Source organism: Mustelus asterias, chromosome 3, assembly GCF_964213995.1.
Source record: "Mustelus asterias chromosome 3, sMusAst1.hap1.1, whole genome shotgun sequence".
Taxonomy (NCBI): Eukaryota; Metazoa; Chordata; class Chondrichthyes; order Carcharhiniformes; family Triakidae; genus Mustelus; species Mustelus asterias.
The window spans coordinates 123,132,643-123,148,108 of NC_135803.1; the positions used below are offsets into that span (position 1 = coordinate 123,132,643).

General features: G+C 42.1%; 1 protein-coding gene across 1 annotated transcript in view; it reads right to left on the minus strand.

The window, feature by feature from the left end:
- nampt2 (nicotinamide phosphoribosyltransferase 2) overlaps positions 1-15,177 on the minus strand; it is a 50,354-nt gene extending 35,177 nt beyond the window's left edge. Inside the window, exons 1-5 of the mRNA XM_078203224.1 lie at positions 15,107-15,177; positions 9,595-9,730; positions 6,202-6,305; positions 5,131-5,259; positions 3,917-4,075 (exon numbers count right to left, since the gene is read on the minus strand). Of these exons, the coding sequence (XP_078059350.1) occupies positions 3,917-4,075; positions 5,131-5,259; positions 6,202-6,305; positions 9,595-9,730; positions 15,107-15,172 (594 nt within the window). The 5' untranslated portion in view covers positions 15,173-15,177. The remainder of the gene's footprint in view (positions 1-3,916; positions 4,076-5,130; positions 5,260-6,201; positions 6,306-9,594; positions 9,731-15,106) is intronic.
- Between the last annotated feature and the right edge of the window lie 289 nt (positions 15,178-15,466).

Consider the following 15,466-nt stretch of genomic DNA (forward strand, 5'->3'; position numbering starts at 1 on the left):
TGCTTCCGGGGCCCATATCCCTCTATTCCCATCTCATTCATGTACTTGTCAAGACGCCCCTTAAAAGTCACTACCGTATCCGCTTCCACGACCTCCCCCGGCAACGAGTTCCAGGCACCCACCACTCTCTGTGTAAAACATCTGCCTCGTACATCTCTTTTAAAACTTGCCCCTCACACCTTAAACCTGTGCCCCCTAGTAATTGACTCTTCCACCCTGGGAAAAAGCTTCTGACTATCCACTCTGTCCATGCCTCTCATAATCTTGTAGACTTCTATCAGGTCTCCCCTCAACCTCCGTCACTCTAGTGAGAACAAACCAAGTTTCTCCAACCTTTCCTCATAGCTATTGCCCTCCATACCAGGTAACATCCTGGTAAATCTTTTCTGTACAATCTCCAAAGCCTCCACATCCTTCTGGTAGTGTAGCGACCAGAATTGAACACTATATTCCAAGTGCGGCCTCACTAAGGTTCTATAAAGCGTCAACATGACTTGCCAATTTTTAAACTCAACACCCCAGCCAATGAAGGCAAGCATGCCGTATGCCTTCTTGACTAACTTCTCCACCTGCATTGCCACTTTCAGTGACCTGTGTGCCTGTACACCCAGATCCCTTTGCCTATCAATACTCCTAAGGGTTCTGCCATTTACTATATATTTCCTATCTGTATTAGACCTTCCAAAATGCATTACCTCACATTTGTCCGGATTAAACTCCATCTGCCATCTCTCCGCCCAAGTCTCCAACTGACCTATATCCTGTTGTATCCTCTGATGGTCCTCATCGCTATCTGCAAATCCACCAACCTTTGTGTCGTCTACTAACTTACTAATCAATCCAGTTACATTTTCCTCCAAATCATTTATATATATTACAAACAGCAAAAGTCCCAGCACTGATCTCTGAGGAACACCACTTGTCACAGCCCTCCATTCAGAAACGCACCCTTCCACTGCTACCGTCTGTCTTCTTTGACCGAGCCAGTTTTGTATCCACCTTGCCAGCTCACCTCTGATCCCATGTGACTTCACCTTCTGCACCAGTCTGCCATGAGGGACCTTGTCAAAGGCCTTACTGAAGTCCATGTAGACAACATCCACTGCCCTACCCCCATCAATCATCTTCGTCACTTCCTCGAAAAACTCAATCAAGTTCGTGAGACACGACCTCCCCTTCACAAAACCATGTTGCCTCTCACTAATACGTCCACTTATTTCCAAGTGGGAATAAATCCTGTCTCGAAGAATCCTCTCCAATAATTTCCCTACCACTGATGTAAGTCTCACTGGCCTGTAATTACCTGGATTATTCTTGCTACCCTTCTTAAACAAAGGAACAACATTGGCTATTCTCCAATCCTCTGGGACCTCCCCTATAGCCAGTGAGGATACAAAGATTTCTCTCAAGGCCCCAGCACTTTCCTTTCTTGCCTCTCTCAGTATTCTGGGGTATATCCCATCAGGCCCTGGGGACTTGTCTACCTTGATGTTTCTCAAGAACCCCAATACCTCCTTCTTTTTGATCTTAACATGACTCAAACTATCTACACATCCTTTCCGAGACTCATCATCCACCAAGTCCTTTTCTTTGGTGAATACTGACGCAAAGTACTCATTTAATACCTTGCCCATTTCCTCTGGCTCCATGCATAGATTCTCTCCCTTGTCCTTGAGTGGGCCAACCCTCTCCCTGGCTGCCCTCTTGCTCTTTATATATGTGTAAAAAGCCTTGGGATTTTCCTTAATCCTGCTGGCCAATGCTTTTTCATGATCCCTTTTAGCTCTTCTTACTCCTTGCTTAAGTTTCTTTCTATTTTCCTTGTATTCCACACTTGCTTCCTGTGTTCCCAGCCTCCTAGCTTTGACAAATGCTTCCTTTTTCTCTTTGACTAGGCTCACAATATCTCTCGTTATCCAACGTTCCCAAAACTTGCCATACTTATCCTTCATCCTTACAGGAATGTGCCAGTCCTGAATCCCTTTCAACTTACACTTGAAAGCCTCCCACATGCCAGATTTAGCATGGCTAATCAACCTAACTTGCACATCTTTGGAGTGTGGAAGGAAACCGGAGCACTCGGAGGAAACCTACGCAAGAAGGGAGAGAACATGCAAACTCCACACAGACAGTGACCCGAGTCCAGAATTGAACCCGAGTCCCTGGCGCTGTGAGGCAGCAGTGCTAACCACAGTGCCACCTATTGCTTTGCTGAACTGCAAAGCTCAGTCTGTTGTTCACCATGTTACCATATGAAGGGGTTCTTCCCAGGTTGAACACCTGGCCCCATCTACACTGCTTCTATTGAAACTTTTGTGCCATTGCTTACAAGACAGATCTATCTCTTCATGCCTATCCCATGCTACCAGAAAAATGAATTTCACAACACTGGTTTTTCAGCCCACAAACCTCCATGAATGAATACCTCACTGGACTTTGATTCTGGACTGTGGAACCCATGTGACCGAATATTTATTTTCTTTATTGTTAAGGGTATGGAGGTAGTATTACAACCTTCGTCCTACATTTTGAGCGTGTGCAAATAAACTAACCCTTTGAGTTCATCCTATCTTGAGTTTGCTGCGGGGTTACTAATAGAAAATTAACAGCAAGTTGGATTGCATCAAAACCAGAGGGGTTGGGAAATATTAATAAAAAGGGAAACAAATCAAAACGCCTTTCTGTTTACAGATAGGTGGCGAGAGATGAAATTAGCACTGTTTACATTAACCCCCTTCCTCCACCGTAATAACAGGTGCATTTCCGAGAAGAATTTCATCAAATTGTTCTTCAGTGACTTTAAAATAGAGGAAAAATCAGGTTGATTTGCCCCAAAAATCCCATTTTTAAATATTCTGTGCATTTTGTTTCTCCAATGCATTCAATACAAATCAAGGAAAGTCACCCTTCATTTGTAAGCACAACAGATTGTCAATTTCATTGGAATGTTTTATTTAATAAGCTCAATTTCGACATTGCAGAAGGAAATCCTTTGACTCATGTGAATACAGAAGAAGATGTCAAAGTAATTACAGTCTGACGTATTTAGGTAGCAGCACTAATTCCCTTACATATGGAAACATGGGGCTGAGTTTAACTGGGGAAAGCAGGGCGAGAGTGGAACTCTTCTCCATCCCCCCCCCCCCCCCCCCTCCCTCAGCGGCAGGAAATCCCTGCGTCCCGTCCCCGCCTTGAGAAGTACCAGTTAATCTGATTAGGCCACTAGCTCTAGTAGTCCCAGCAGTACCAGAGCTCAGGGTGCTGCTGGGACTACAGAGAGGAGCAGGAAGCTGCCGGGGATAGGCAAGTCCCAGGCTTTTAGGGTGGGAAGGGCCCAAGAACCCCAGGAGGTCGAGGGCAAGGTCTTGGAGGGAAGTGGAGAGGAGTGAAGGGGTTCCCCTGATGCACACAGGGTACTATCCCCCCTCCCCCCCGCCTCACTCTTCCTTCCTGCCCTTTTTCAATTCAGCCACATACAGCCCATTCCCACCTGATAGTGTCACCTGTATTATTGGGCGGGCTGGGTAGTATCTTGGTCAATCAGTAAAAAGCTGAAGTTACCTTTAATTATTTAAATGTGACAGATGGGCTGCCGATATCAGTACCTGTCCACCTTGTGTAATATGGGGACAGCGCAGAGGTGGACAAAAATATGCCTGGCGAGGGTTGTAAAATCCAGTCCATGGAAAGAGTGAAACCCAACAAATGTGAAGAAATTATCTGAACAAAACCTACCAAGACTTGTCTCATTGGGTGGAAACACCTCCCAAGTTCATGTTTCCTATTTTTATCGCCCAGGTGTGATTGCAATCATGCGCATCAGAATGGTTTGTTTGTCATCTCAAATCAAAATTACATCATAAAGCACCAAAGATAATCACATCCAACGTTGAAATGAAATGTAAAATAATAGTACCTCTTGAGAAGAAACTCCCCTGTAACCAAAGTCATGTAATCTGAACTCCAGACTATCCAGACTTCCTGATGTTTTGTATAAGTACTGAGCTAGAATCTTCTTAAATTCCCTCGATATGGTAGCGACAGTGATAGGATACCAGACTTGTACCAGAATGGTCTGTTGAGAGAAAGCATATAGATTCATTTTTGCTTGATTATTACTGGGGAAAGATTTAATGCAGTCTATATAGCTCATTTTAATTTACAGATTCTCAAAGGCAGAGCTTCACTACTTGTTTCAGGGCCAGTGCTGGCTTTAATTTTCAAAATTCCTGCGATTCTGGGAAGATTCCATTAGATTGGAAAACAGCGAATTTATTCAAAAAGAGTAGGAGACAGAAAGAAACTACAGGCTAGTTAGCTTAATATCTGTCACTGGGAAAATGCTAGAAGCCATTATTAACGACATTATAGCAGGACACTTCGATAAATTCAAGATAATCAGGCAGAGTCAACATGGTATTGTTTGGTCATATTTAACCAATTTATTGGAATTCTTTGAGGAAGTAGCAGGTGCTGGGGATAAAGGGGAACTGATGGGTATACTGTACTGTATTTAGATTTCCAGAAGGCATTTGATAAGATGCCACACCAAAGGTTATTGTGGAAACATATTGACATGGATAGATGATTGGCTTACTGACAGGAAACACGAGAGTGGAGCATAAATGGGTAATTTTCTTGGGCCACTGTTTAAAAATAAAGGGTCACTCATTTCGGAGAGAGATAGGAGGTATTTTTGGAGCTCTTCCTCAAAAGGTGGTGGAAATCGAATCTTCAAATATTTTTAAGGCATTGGCATTAGCCACTGGAGTTCCTCCTACTCTTATCTCTCATGCTCCCAATATACAGCATGCCTAAGAGAGGCTGAAATTAGGTCCACAAAAATAATTCAGGTCAATTTTATGACCTGGGACACTGAAGAGAAGAAGATTCTGCCACTTGTGAAATGGATTTCCATTCTTCACTAAAATATCTAGCTTAAGCTATTATCTCCAGGGGCTTGTCCACCACCATATTTTATCAAACATCACCCCCAATACGTGGTGAGGGGTGCACAACAGCTGTACCATTCCTGTTGCTGGCAGCTGCTAACGTTACGCTGATGATCTGGCCCTTGGAATTCTGATAAGATCGAGCATCAAGATTTAATGATAAGCAGTGAAAACAAACCTCAATGTAGTTTGTCAACCAAAAGCACTTGGGATCCGTATTCTCCACTGTAAAAAGGACATTTCCACGAGGAATGATGCTTCCTTCAGGAATGGCTTTAATACGAATTGGTAAATGTCCATTGTGTTGCTGAAATAAGAAGATTTCAGGGCACTTTCAGATCACATGTTTCAGTTAAAAATGGATCGTACTGTACAGCTCTGAAGAGACATACAAACTCAAAACATTAACTGTTTCTCTCTCCACAGATGCTGCCAGATCTGCTGAGCTTTTCCAGCATATGCTGTTCCTATTTCAAATCTCCAGTATCCGCAGTATTTTGCTTTTTATTATCGAACCATACTTCATTGTATTTTCTTGTAATAAAAAGTCCTAAGGTCCATTTCACTCAATAGGACATAAAAACCGCCTTAACAGACTGTGCATAAGTGCACTGCGGGAACAAACAGTAGCCTATAATTTCAGATATAGATTAAAGCAAGATCGAAAAGAGACAAGAAGTCAATCTAAATTAATTTTACAAACAATAATGAAAAAAAGTTTCACAGATTTTTGTAGACTTTAGAAATCAAACGGATTTTTCTTTCAAGCACTGAAAATTTCCACCTGACTTTGGCATTTGTGGAGGCCATCAAGCTGCTATGGAACATTAATGTGTTCCAGTGCATGGACAATATATTTTTTAATCAAGTCCCACAACTACATTGAGCAGTGCAATTGTTAGCTCCTAGGATGCATTTTTAACAGAGTGGAAAAAGTTCAGCACAAGTTCTGCCTTACAGGGAATAAAAGCACGGCAGTTGCTGCTGAGAGAGATCATTTAAATCCCAAAACAATAATACCCTATTTAACAGGGGCAACTCAAGTTCAAGGTGTGTGTGTACTGATTGATATTCAAGCATGAAATCACATTACTGAAAGTGGCATAGCTGTATTTACAGTTTAACTGTGAAAATAATACATAATTAAAATGATAACAGAAAACCATTCTGAATTGAATACACTCATTAGATTGATCTAAATAGAACTACTTGTACATTCTAATAATTTAGTAAAGAGATAGTTTTCTACCGTTATAATGTATCGCCATCCTTCCTCGTTAAAAACAGACTGCTTGAAATGAAGCTCATAGATTTGTTTGGCCTGTTGAATCTTTTCCTCTGTCACAACTGAACCTATATAAGGTTTATTAACAAGACAAAATGGTAATGTGTCAAGGCAAGGACTCAAATGGTGGAAGGTCTTCCAGGAAGCAGATACCCTCAATACAAAATTTATTTATTTGTCACAAGTAGGCTTACATTAACACTGCAATGAAGTTACTGTGAAAATCCCCCAGTTGCCATAGTCTGGCACGTGTTCGGATACACTGAGGGAGAATTTAGCATGGCCAATGCACCTAACCAGCACATCTTTTGGATTGTGGGAGGAAACTGGAGGAAATCCACGCAGATACAGGGAGAACGTACAGGATTGTGGAAGGAACAGTTGTAAGAGGCAACTGGCACATCACCCATCAAAACCTCATGTACAATATGATGGCACAGACAGTGACCCGAGCTGGTAATCAAACCCGGGCCCCTGGTGCTGAGGCAGCAGGCTAACCAACTGTGCCACCATGCCACCCTCAATGCTTGAATGAATGCCTCAGAACAAACAGTTAGGTACTGATTGTATGCACGCCCCTAGCTACCAAGAGACAAATCAAAATTGAGCTCCTCTTGCACCAATTATTAAAAGACCAAATGAAACCTTCTACTTAAATGGTAAAATATGGTCAACAGTGTAAACGGCAATCTACATTAGCCATATTTCTGCTTAACATAGTAATTCCAATTATGTGAAATGTATCCTTTACCCTGCCAAGTGCCTGGAACTATTTTGTAGTAATTGCAAATGCCAATGAGGCTGTATGTCCATAGAATTCCAAGCATTCATGATATATGGCAATTGAATGCCAGTAGAAAATAGATTGGTCATTGTGATAGCAACAAGCTGCAACTGCAATTTGTAAATGAAACTCAGATTACTGCAAAGGCTTGGTCATTTCCCAACTTGCTGGAAATGGTGCAAGAATAAGAACCAATGAAATTCATACAAAATTTGTATTCCTGTTCCATAAGGTCAATGGTAAAATCTGGTAAATATCTAGGGAAGCTAATCTGCTACCATAGCTGTCTTGGATTGCAAAAGTGTCTAATTCCATGATCAATATGTTTTTGAAGTATGACTTTTAGATTGGGAATTGGAGTTGCAAATGTAACATAATGGAAGCATTTGGTTTGGAGAGAAGCTGGTAAACAGGCATAAGACAATTGACATTCAAAGGACGGTCTACGTTGATTTAAAGAGGTCAGGAGTGGAAGTATGAATACACTAAGCTATGGGTCATCCCTTTCTGCGTTTCTTCCTAGCGATAAAATGTCTATAGTTGTCTCCCTAACTAAATTATTCATGTGGGTCCCAGGATCAAAGAAAGGGGTTAAAGCAACGGGTAAATAGAGCTCTTAAAGTAATCATATACTTTTCAGATTAAAGGACAGGTTTGAAATCAGAGCTAATGGGTTTAAATTTCTATCTAAAACTCAAGATGTACCACATTACTGTAGGATTAGATTGCAGGAAAGTATGTTTTCTAATAGAATATGTTAGTCAGCACGAGACAGGCTTTGAAACTGGCAGCTTGGAAACAGACTCTTGAAGCTTGGGAGCATCTTTGAGAAGCAGAGAGAGAGAGAATCAAACGGGCCATCAGAAATCAGGGATATTGGAGTTGAAGTCACTAAGCAAAAGAGCAGTGAAGCCCATGTTTGAGTTATTGTGTCCACAATTATGAGGTACTTAAGAAGAATTGGAGGGTCATTAGTTGGATGCTAGTGTAAGGACCCCAAGAATCCCATACCTTGCAGAATATCAGGAACACAGAGGAGAATCAAAGTGAATTCCTGAGAGCTGTGGCACAGCTTGGGTTTGATCCCAGAAGAGGAACCCTCAAGATCCTATAACGAACAGGGGTAAGCTTAGATGGAAATGAAAATAGAACTGGGAATGTCCTGTTGAGATTTACAGATTTACAGAAAAAGCATTTACAAAATATAGTCTCAAATTGGAAGTATTTGCTTTGTTTAACTTATGTAGGGTAAACATGTTTTGTACAAAACATGAAATCTTGTGGTGTAATTCTTTGAGTTAATAACTAAAAAGTTTAAATTTATTTTTAAACTGCTGTCCCTCGAGATTGTAACATCTGAAAAAAATAGAACCACGTCCTCAACCCACTGGGAACTGGAGTGGGGGATCAGGATGAACAAGAGCACAACAAATAAGTGGAAGGAATAAGATTCAGAAAAAAAATTAAATTTGGAGAATAATTTTACGATGGCAGCAAACAACAGTTTACAAAAGAAAATACAGAAAATGTTGGAAATATTCAGCAGCATCTGTAGAGGAAAAAGTAAGTTAATCAGCAGAACTTAATCTGGCCCATTGTGGTGGGAAAAATGGTGGCCAGGCCCACTTAATCATCACCTGGCGGCAGCAGCAGAAATTCCCGCAATTAAGATGGAAGTGAAACCTGGCCATTGTGGGAAAGTGGGCTGCTGGTGATGGAATGTCGATTAGGTTCATCATTGAGTCAACTGACACCAATTATCCCCAAACCCCCACCAGGATTTATTGGTAGCTTAGGGATGTGGTATGGCCTTCCCGTCCCCAATGCTGTCATTCAAAGATTTTGCCTGCGGCTTTCTTGGACAGTTAGGTGTGTGGGGAAGGGTGTCCCCTTTTTAAAAAGACTTGGTGCCCAATCGAGTGACCTGGCATCGGAAAGGGCGAAGGCTGCAGAAAGCCACCCCTTAATCTTGCCTCCAATTCCCAGTAGCACTGCCGAAAAAGAGAAGCTGCCAGCCTCTGATTGGCTGGCAGCTTGAGAGGTTAAATTTCTGCCGCCAGGGCTCTAGTACCCTGCAGTACGCCAGACACTCTCCAGTTGAGCCTTCCCCACAGTGGCAACATGGTTTCCCTTCAATTTTCCCAACCAGGGAGCTGCACCAGAAACATTAAATTCTGCCCCAGCATTTCAGATCTGTGACCTTTCATCAGAACTCCCGGATCCAAAATATTAACTCGTTCTCTCTCCCTACAGATGCCAACATTTTCTGTTTATATTTCAGATTTCCAGCACCTATCGTATTTTGCTTTAGCATGTTGTGGCAGCAAGGAGGTTTAACTAGAGCGCTGGCTGCTATAGCATAGGGCCTTATAAAAGGAATCTGCAGCATAGCTAAAACTCTGGGACGATTTTCATTGAACTCAGTCTAGTTGAGGATGTGTTACCGTGCATCCCACCTCCCAGATAGCTTATAAAAATACAAATAAGATCAGAAGTTCTACTACATTGTGATTGGTCTGCTCAATAGTTTACAGTACTGTTTTTTTTAAATCCCTGGTCAACAAATATTTTACCTGATAGATATTTTTTCAGGATATACTGTAATCCAAAAAACACAATCTCTTTGAATTCATCAGCTTTTCCTTTACGACATTCAAAATATGAGTAGATTTTGCAGGTGTCTGGTGGATACTGTTTGAAATGAGTAACCTGAGAAAACAAAATAAATCTTTGTAGTGTCAAAGAATTAATCAATAGCTTTAAGTCTCAAAGTAAAATTTTCCCACCTCAGGAATAAACATGGGAAAGGCAGCATAGTCACATTCACAAGGTTTTAAAAGATCAAGTTGTCAAGAGTTTGGACAACACGGTGGCACAGTGGTTAGCACTGCTGCCTCATTGCTCCAGGGACCCGGGTTCAATTCCAACCTTGGATTTCTGTCTGTGTGGAGTTTGCACGTTCTCCCCATGTCTGCATGGGTTTCCTCCCATAGTCCAAAGATGTGCAGGTTAGGTGGATTGGATGTGTTAAATTGTCACTCAGTTTCCCAAGGTGTGTAGGTTGGGGGTAAGTATGTGGGGTGACAGAGATAGGACCTGGATAAGGTGCTCTGTCGGAAAGTTGGTGCAGACTCGAAGGGCCGAATGGCTTAATTCTGCACTGTAGGGATTCTATGAATCAAAGATGGAGAGAAGAGAAAGAAAGGAAAGGAGAAATGAAGCGTGAAAGAGGGCAGAAGAAAAAGCAAGGGAGAGTGTGAGTGGAGCAAGAGAATGTAAAAAAAAGTATTTGTGTAGAAGAGCTATACTACACGGTTAGACAGAATAAGGAAAGATCAATTATATCAGATCTTGTCAATAATCAAACTACAATCCCTCCACGGTTATCTAGTTCTGACTACAAAGAATCATTTAACAGGCAGACACAATGTCATGGCATTAGTATAATCCAACTGTAAAAATCAAGATTGTAATTCTGTTAGCTACATGACTGAACAATTCCAGTCGCTGCCATTCTCAAAGGGAGCTTCCACTGACCACGAAACTGACCACTGTTTCAGGCAATAGAGCCTTCTAATATCAATTAAACTTTCAATTTCTCAACTTCCCAACTCATTATCCTCCATGTATTGTGAAATTTCTGTAGAAATTGACTTGTTCAAACACCCCCTTCATTTCCACCTTTGATGCCCATTTGATACTTTGACTCCTTCATTCTCTTCTATTCTGTTCCTGTCCCCTCTGGTCCCTTCCTCAAGTCTGACGGGTACAGATGAGCAAATCTGGACAACTGGCTGACCTTGATTGAAATTTCGCTGGACAACCAGGAAAAGGCACCAAAAATTATTTCTAAAGATTATTTTTATGTGACCAGGAAGAACAAGAATGCTGTTCCAGGCTGCGTAAGAATAATGCAGAGCACATCATTTCTCAAAGCTATCCTGGACAGCAATTCTCATCCAAGGCAGACATGATCATAATTTGGACAAATATTCCCATTCCTGTAACATTGTTGGTCAAACTTCTGGATCTCCCTACCTCACAGCATTGTGAAAGTGTGTTCATATGGACGATAGTAGTTTAAGATGAAAAAAAGACACACCATCACTTTCTCAGGAACAACTAGGGATGGGCAATAAATATCAGCATTGCCAGAAATACCCATATTCTGAGAATGAATTAAATACTACTGCTATATTTAAAAAATAACGTTAAGATACTTCCAGAGTAATAAAATGTTGCGCTACAAAATGCAGCTGGGAAAACACAGTGGCACAGTGGTTAGCACTGCTGCCTCACAACATCAGGGACCTGGGTTCGATTCCCAGCTTGGGTCACTGTCTGTGCGGAGTTTGCACGTTCTCTCCATGTCTGAGTGGGTTTCCTCCAGGTGCTCCGGTTTCTTCCCAAAGTCCTAAAGATGTGCTGGTTAGGTGCATTGGCCATGCTAAATTCTCTCAATGAACCCAAGCGCCGCAGTGTGGTGACTAGGGGATTTTCACAGTAACTTCATTGCAGTATTGATGTAAGCCTACTTGTGACACTGATAAATAACCTTTAAAACTTTGAAAAAAAAGGCAATAGAAAATAAAATGTCAAGGTGGTTGTAAATATATTTAAGCAACAATAATACAAATTTACATCTTTGATTGCTATTGGGTACAATCTCTGCTCTCAGGATTTTAAGTAATATTTACACTGTTTTCCAAACTGGTCGAGTGTGGCATAGCTTTTTAATAATCACTTTTCTATATCCTGCTTTTCTTTGTGCGATCAAGATCTTTGTGCGATCAAGAGTGAAAATTGTACTGTGAGAAGGATGATAACCTTTCATCTAAGATTACCTGCACACTGCAAATGAAGCAATGTGGCAAAGGGATTTTGCTTCACAACACTAAAAAGTGATAGGTAAATTTGACATTATGGCCCAGCTTGACTCCAGAGAAATTAGGGGGAAGGCTACTTTCTTTATTCCACTTTTCTCCAGTCAGGTTGGTGGGCTGACTGTAGATTCCCATTACCACTGCAGTATTGTTTTGATTTTAGAGTGTGGATTGGCAAGGCCACACTTATTTTGCATGTTGGAACCTATATGGTGCAGCTTCTTTCTCCAGTAAAAAAGTAATGAAATTATCCTATATCAGGCAGACGTGGGCAGTAAGTTTACATTAACAATTAAACAGCTGCTCTCCAGACCATGTGACTTTAAATTATATATTTGAGGAATTTGGTACAAAAAAAACATTCACAGTGTGCAGTAATCCTTTTAACTTTGACGCTCAATACATTTCAAACACGGAGGAACCTCAGAACATGGTACTATTGCTTCAAATAAATATAAACGATTTGGCTTCAGAATTTCAATACCAGGTGGTTAAATTTGAAAAGACTATCCACAGTTTTTAGAATGAAAAGCGGAATCAGTTCTCAAATGAAATTTTCCAGTGACTAATGTAATTTTCTTTAAACCAATAGTTATTTGAGTGAAAAGGAAATACTTCTGCAAAGTAAAACGAAGGCATGTAATTATAAAGAACAAAGAACAAAGACATTTCCAGCACAGGAACAGGCCCTTCGGCCCTCCAACCCTGCACCGACTGAACTAAAGCCCCCTATCCTTCCGAGGACCATATCCTCTATTCGCATCCTTTTCATATTTTTGTCCAGATGCTCCTTAAAACTCACTATCGTATCTTCTTCCACTACCTCCCCAGCAGCGGGTTCCAGGCACCCACCACCCTCTGTATAAAAAACTTGCCTCGTACATCTCCTTTAAACCTTGCCCCTTGCACCTTAAACCTATGCCCCCTCGTAATTGACTCTTCCACCCTGGGAAAAAGCTTCTGACTATCCACTCTGTCCATGCCCCTCATAATCTTGTAGACTTCTATCAAATTGCCCCTCAACCTCCGTCGTTCCAGTGAGAACAAAACAAGTTTCTCCAACCTCTCCTCATAGCTAATGCCCTCCATACCAGGCAACATCTTTTCTGTACCCTCTCCAAAGCCTCCACATCTTTCTGGTCATGTGGCGACCAGAATTGAACACTATATTCCAAGTGCAGCCTAACTAAGGTTCTATAAAGCTGCAACATGACTTGCCAATTTTTAAACTCAATGCCCCGGCCGTTGAAGGCAAGCATGCTGTATGCCTTCTTGACTATCTTCTCCACCTGCGTTGCCACATTCAGTGACCTGTGTACCTGTACACCCAGATCCCTCTGCCTATCAATACTCTTAAGGGTTCTGCGATTTACTGTATATTTCCTATCTGTATTAGACCTTCCAAAATGCATTACCTCACACTTGTCCGGATTAAATTCCATCTGCCATCTCTCCACCAGAGCTTCCAACCGATCTATATCCTGCTATATTCTCTGATGGTCCTCGTCGCTATCCGCAAATCCACCAATCTTTGTGTCGTTCCCAAACTTACTAATCCAGTTACATTTTCCTCCAAATCATTTATATATATTACAAACAGCAAAGATCCCAGCACTGAACCCTGAGGAATGCCACTTGTCACAGCCCTCCATTCAGAAACACACCCTTCCACTGCTATGACCGAGCCAGTTCTGTATCCACCTTGCCAGCTCACCTCTGATCCCATGCGACTTCACCTTCTGCACCAGTCTGCCATGAGGGACCTTATCAAAGGCCTTGCTGAAGTCCATGTAGACAACATCCACTGCCCTACCCTCATCAATCATCTTCGTCACTTCCTCAAAAAACTCAATCAAGTTAGTGAGACATGACCTCCCCTTCACAAAACCATGTTGCCTCTTGCTAATACGTCCACTTATTTCCAAGTGGGAGTCAATCCTGTCTTGAAGAATCCTCTCCAATAAAATTACATCATGCTTTACACAAACACCAGGCATCTGAGTACTTTACAGCCAATTAAGTAGATAGGACTGCTTTTCTTTCTTCAGCATTAACAAACACTTTTAAAAAAATCCTTATCATAGAATCACAAAATCCCTACAGTACTGAAGGAGGCCATTTGGCCCATCAAGCCTGCACCGACACCTATCCCCGTAACCCTGTTAATCCCCCTGACACTAAGGGGCAATTTAACATGGCTAATCCACCTAACCCGCTGATCTTTGGACTGTAGGAGGAAACCAGAGCACCCAGAGGAAACCCACACAGACACAGGGAGAACGAGTAAACTCCACACAGTCACCCGAGGTTGGAATTGAACCCGGGTCCCTGGCACTGTAAGGCAGCAGTGCTAACTACTGTGTCACCATGCCACCCATATATTTATGTATATGAGCAATTAATGCTAAATTGGACTTCATCAGTACTTATAATGTGCAAACCCTTTTAAACAACTGCAAACAGATTTTTTCACCTATCTGAGACAGTTTCAAAAGCCTGCTTGAACGACAAGAATGGCTATATTCCAAACTGACAAATCACACTCTGAACCATCACTCTATGCTCCAGATAAGAGATGAGCACTCTCCTATTCACTTGTCCACTGGGCCTTGCGTTAGAGCAACAGATGCTTCAAGGCACAAGTTATTTTTGTATCCCAGAGCTATTTTTCACTTTCTCATCCCAGCTCAACTGGGGAGAAACAAGGCTGGCTGTGTTTCGGAATTTAAACGTGTGCACTTCAAAACAAATCTTGCATCCTAGTGAAGAAACGCGGGTTTAAAAAGTGTCAGCTGGTGCTGCCAAATAAACCTGTTGGACTTTAACCTGGTGTTGTGAGACTTCTTACTGTGTTTACCCCAGTCCAACGTCGGCATCTCCACATCGTAAAAAGTGTCAACCAGGATTCAAAAGTGTTTGGATCCAGCATTTTGTGCTCCCACTTAAAAGAGTTAGTGGCCATAAAATGTAGAACTTCTATAATAGAAGCTGGACGCATTCTGCCAGCTGTTCTATTGCAGCTGCAGTCACTGTCAGTGGTGGGTGTCAGTGGGACTATTGCTCATTTGTAAGGCTGAAGTTGCTCAGCCAGCCTCCCGTAGCCCGGCACACAGGTAATAATGAGGATGACAATGAGCAACCTGACGCTTGGCTCCGGACCCAGTGCCTGCTCCCCGGCAGCGAACCTAAACTTTCACTGTACCTTGTAGGAATCTGTGGCCAACAAGATGTTGAATTCGAAGGAAGCGACAGCGGGGGCTTCAGCCATTGCCCCGCAGCTCTGAACCCTGCCTCTGAGCGTCCGGAGTCGGAGCAAACCTACCGTCAACCCTCACACAGCGTCACAGCCCAGGGCGGTGCAACACAGAAACCAGCGTAATCCCAGAGTGATCCTGGAGTAATCCCGGAGTAATCTCAGAGTGATCCTGGAGTAATCCAGGATTAATCCCAGAGTGATCCTGGAGTAATCCCAGAGTATTCCAGGATTAATCCCAGAGTAATCCCAGAGTGATCCTGGAGTAATCCCAGAGTAATCCAGGATTAATCCCAGAGTAATTCCAGA